Source organism: Helianthus annuus, chromosome 12, assembly GCF_002127325.2.
Source record: "Helianthus annuus cultivar XRQ/B chromosome 12, HanXRQr2.0-SUNRISE, whole genome shotgun sequence".
NCBI classification, from domain to species: domain Eukaryota; kingdom Viridiplantae; phylum Streptophyta; class Magnoliopsida; order Asterales; family Asteraceae; genus Helianthus; species Helianthus annuus.
In genome coordinates this window covers 82,324,513-82,329,449 of record NC_035444.2, presented here as the reverse complement: position 1 = coordinate 82,329,449, position 4,937 = coordinate 82,324,513, and the positions used below count along the sequence as shown (strand labels likewise).

Below are 4,937 nucleotides of genomic sequence, written 5' to 3'. Positions count from 1 at the left end.
ATACCGTAATTTACGGTGGTGGTTGAAATTGATGGGGATTTACGGTAGGAGTCTCCTGTGTTACGGTGCAAGAATGGACATTCAGGTCTCACCGTAATTTACGGTGAGACCGTAAATTACGGTACGCAAAATTTTTGTGTCGGTCGCTGGGGGTTCCGCTTCTATATATATAAAAAAATATATATAATAAAATCTAATAAACAAACCCTGGTCACGTGAATTATACCCCATCCACTCATTCTCTTTCACTCTCCATCACCATCTTCCTTCTCTCAAGACCCACATCCTCCATAGTTTCTTCCACCTTCCATTCTCATAAAACCTTCAATTCCAGTCCAAATCAAGTGGAATCTTGGTCTAAATTGACTAATTTTTCACAAGCTTTGTGATTGTGAGGAGAGATTTCAGAGAAAACGCAATTTTGGGGTCCGAATTTGAAACCCTAGTTTGAGATAATTTGGGGGTTTTGGGATTTTTGGTTTCACAAGCACTCTTCCGTCTTGAAACAAGGTATGAACGCTTACTTTGTTATATTATGGTGCTACATTGTGAAAAGTAAGGTGATTTAGGTTATGTGTTCTTGCCCACTTGCTTGTTGTTAAGATATGATTATGAAAGTGATTATTGAACATGGTTGATGGTTGTAGATGTAGGATTTGTGGTTAAAGTAGTGAACTTTTGGGATGCTCTACATTGTAGAGACACCATGCCCAATTTTTTTGAAAAATTCTTGATATATTTTTGGTTCACTAACATCTACAACCATGATAACAAGCAAGTGTGGGGAGGATTTTGAAAATAGGGTTTAATTTGGTGTTTGTTTTTTGTTGTTCGCCTCATGTGTGTAGGAAATGGCAAGGACCAAGGAAAAAGCGGGTTCAAGTTCATCTTCATCAAAAGGCAAGGGCAAGCAAAAGGAGCAACCATCAAAGAAGAGGCAATATATGGGTAGGGTTAGTGAAAGCGAAAGTGAAGGCGAAGAAGAAGAGATGGAGTTAGACCCGAGTGATAAGCCGGTGTGGAATTCGGGGTCGTTGGATGATCAAACCGAGATTTGGCAGCCAACCCTTTATAACGACTGCATGAACAAGTTGAAAAACAAAGCAGCCGCATTTATTTGTGAAAAAGAGGTTGATGAACCCCAGTTTGGCCAGTTCGGGGTGTTTGCTAAGTTTCGTGCTTTGGGCTGGGAAGGAGCGCTCAAGTGTTTTGACAAAGATAAGAGTAATCTGTTTATGACTGAGATTCAGGAGTGGATGGCAACACTTAAATGTCACAACTTCAACAAGCCATCACAAATGAAGTTGATCGGGATGGTACATGGGGTGCCAGTTGAGATGTCATTCGACACGCTGAAGAAGCTGGGAAAGTATCACAGTCTCCCGGCTAAGGAGTACATGATTCCCACGCTTGATGATTTATTGCTCAAACCAGAGAAGCACGTGAGATGGAACGACATGTTAGCGGATTTGTTTTTGCCCGGTAGGTACAGTGGTGTGTTATACCGGAAGAATTTGAAGATATAAGCCAAACTGTTGCATACAATCTGCCTACTTAATGTCATTCCAAGAAGAGGCGATAAAGAACAGGTGAGGTTTCCAGAGATACCTGTTTTGTATTCATTGATGCATGGATCCCCACGCTTTCCAATACGCTACCTGATTATGCACCATTTGTGGATATGCCGGAACAAATACGGAAGAGACATCGTCCCGTACTGTCGCATCATAACGGGTTTGATGAAACAGCAGAAGGCACTCACATCCGAAGACCGAGGTTTGACGAAAAGGCACCAGCCTTTTACTTTGGATAGGTTGGGAAACGTTTGGACATATACTCAGTCTGAACGTTATCACAAGTTGAAATCAGAGGGTCAACGGTGGAGGGCATTGAAATTGGGTGCAAGGGAGTTGTTACCGGGAGAGCCGGATGAGCCGGAAAGCGATGAAGAGTTGGTTCCTAGTGGGGACGAGGACTATGCGGACGAGCCGCAGGGTGGTGCAAATGTTGGTTTTGGGGTTTTTGGTGGTGGTCATGGTGGTACATTCTACGACTACGCGCAGCAACCGTATGAGCCGGGGTGGGCTTATAGTGGTTCAATGCAAGAGGTGATCGAGAGCCAACGCCCTCCGGCGTCCATTTTTGATACTTGGTCGGGGCCGGAGAGGACGTTGTATGATCAAAACACAAGGAATAGTGCAAGCATAGAGCGGTCGTTAAAACATAGCTTCGATCGCAATGAGTCATGGAACCGTACCCACGCATACTCTCGAGAGGTGGATGCTAATAACAGATATCATGATGATCAAATGAGGCGGATGCATGCGGATTGGCATGCCGGAAGGCCGGTTGTTGAAGATCCACAACATGTGGACTATGCTTCATTGCCGCCTTATGATGGTAGCATTTCTTATCCGACTCCACCACTCCACCATTCTCAGTGGCTTGACCCAAGGCGACAGGAGGGACCGCAACAACAAGAGGGGAGTAGCAGCGGCGCATTCGGATTTGGAGAGTGGAATGATATGATGTCATCCATCTTTGGACCTCCGGGACCGCGCTACTATTGATCAGGTGGTATTCTCTCTTGTGTATAGTTTGTATATATTTGTTGGTTTATGTTGATTATGGTTGGGAGGATGGGTGGTGATTAATCATGTGGTTGATTGTTGGGTTGGTGTTGGTTGGTGGTGTCGTGTTTAAAAAAAAAAAGAAAAACATAAAAAAAATATAAAATAAAAAAATACAAAAAGAAATTTGGGGTTTGAGAAAAGAAGCTTTTGTGGATGTTGAGTGGGTTAGTGATCAAAGCCTCCCAAAGCCATACATTAGGGTCAATGTATCCCAAGTGTGGGGATGGGGGGAATTTTTTTTGAAGATTTTTGAAAAATTTTAAGCCAAGCAAAATAATGTGAAATCTTGACGCCCTAATTTAACCCCAAGTTGATGCACCGGCAACCCTTGACACCTTTTGCATTCTTCGTGAGAGTTGTAACCACACGTGTACATAAATAACCTTTGATGAGAGTGGCTACGGGTGGGGGTGCGTTAGAACTTGTGCTTGAATGCGATTTGAATCCTTAGTTAAATATGAATGTAGAAAGGATAAGGGCATTAGGTATCCTCGTCGTTGGTGTGAGCGAGTGTGGGATTTGGGGGGTTGGACCTCATAAGTTATATATATGAGCATGGTAGTGAGAGGGGCGGGGGTTTGGTCATTTAGTTGCCCATTTTGTGCCTTTAAAGCTTATCATTTGTTTCCCCTAGCTACTTACTTGAAAATCTACCCAAATTTGACCCGGTCTTATAGTATTAGTGATAGAATTAGTAGTTTTGTGAGTTTGAGGTAGTTTTGGTTAATGTGTTATCGTATGATTGAAAAAAAAAAAGAAGAAAAAGAAAGAAAAAAAAAAGAGAAAGAGTTTCATTGTCTTGTATATAGTAGTGCATATTTGTTAGTTGGTTTTTGTGTTTGTAATAAAAAGACCGGGTCGAATTTTCGTTACTCATATATATTCCATTTCCTACCCTATACACCTAGCCACGTTACAACCTTGAAGTCCCTTTGATTTGCGTTCATGTTTGACCCATTTTAGGAGAATGATCGATTCAGGTACAAGCTTATGATTGTGCAACCACCCGTTTGCCTAGTGTGTGCCTAGCTTATGTTTGCTAGTTTTCACTTGTAGCCGAGAGGAGAGAATTTGAGAGGGGTGCATTGCTGGGGTGTTAAAAAGGGGTTGGTAAAGAAATTGCATGCTTTGTTTGGTTTGGTTTGATCACTTGTTTTGAAATCATGTTGATGAGTTGCTTGGGACAAGCAACGGTTAAGTGTGGGGATGTGACGGGTGGTCCTTTGGACAACCCTTAAGCACGTTAAAAGATGAAATAATCTTCCATTTAACCGTGTAATTATCTTGAATTAGATAACTACGACGCTTATGTTTCAGGTACGATTTAGGAGCTAAAAGATGGATAAAAGGCAGTTTTGGAGGCTTTGGTGGAGAATGGGTCGAGAGGAGAACAAAAGAAAGAACAAAGAAGTCAAAGCAGCTGAGTACCGTAAATTACGGTTCTACCGTAATTTACAGTAGACCTGATTTCCATTTTATCACCACCGTAACACAGACTGTTGGAGCCGTAACAGATTGATGTCCACCGTAAATTACGGTGGAGCCGTAATTTACGGTGGAGCCTGCGAGGAAAAAATGTAACTGCCATCATATAATCGGTTTTTGAGTGTCTTTTGACATTATCTCATCATTGGACGGTTCTTGGACAGCATAGGGGCGATTTTTGGCTTGTGGCTTGGTTTGTGAACAATTTTTATCATTCGGTTTGTTTTCTTGATTCGTATGAACAATAGTTTGATGTTGATGATGATTCACCGAGCCATGTCCGGCTAAACTCTTCGATGATCATCTTAGGTGAATGTTTCTTGAACTTTTGTGTGTTTAATTTCTGCATTTCTAGAATGATAACTTGCGTTGCTTGATTGTCATGGTGTATGTTTGATTGTTTGTAGTGTGTTAATCAATATTGCAATTTCTAGTCTTAATCGTACGTTCTTGGTGCCGTTGGCAATCGAGATATCACGGGAAGGGTTAGGGTTGGTTATTGATTAATAGGTCATCGGGAAACAACCTCGCATTTATCTAATCCGAGTACTTTGTTCCCTTTTATCACTTCAATCATATATACACGAGTTATGTCTATGTAACTCTTTCTAGTGGAATTACACACAACTGTTTAAAGAAACTGAAACCTAAGGTGATCATTGTTCTCTCCTAATTGTTTACAACCAACTTTGATTTGAATTAGTTCTTAATTTAGTTTTCTAAAACAACAATCCAAACTCTTGAATTTTAATTTTCTGCAATTTAGTCTAATAATTAGTTTAAGTGCAAAGCTATATAATCGACACATCTTCCACATAC

General features: G+C 41.2%; 1 protein-coding gene across 1 annotated transcript; it reads left to right on the top strand.

The window, feature by feature from the left end:
* The first annotated feature begins 357 nt into the window (after window positions 1-357).
* LOC118484945 lies at window positions 358-2,032 on the top strand. The gene is made up of 2 exons (XM_035981082.1): window positions 358-510; window positions 849-2,032. Exon 2 carries the CDS (start codon window positions 852-854, stop codon window positions 1,524-1,526), a length of 675 nt encoding a protein of 224 aa, XP_035836975.1. The 5' UTR covers window positions 358-510; window positions 849-851; the 3' UTR covers window positions 1,527-2,032.
* Window positions 2,033-4,937: the final 2,905 nt, after the last annotated feature.

What these genes read in the sequence shown, in the direction of transcription:
- LOC118484945 (XM_035981082.1), top strand. Translation starts at nt 852, where the DNA reads ATGGCAAGGACCAAGGAAAAAGCGGGTTCAAGTTCATCTTCATCAAAA.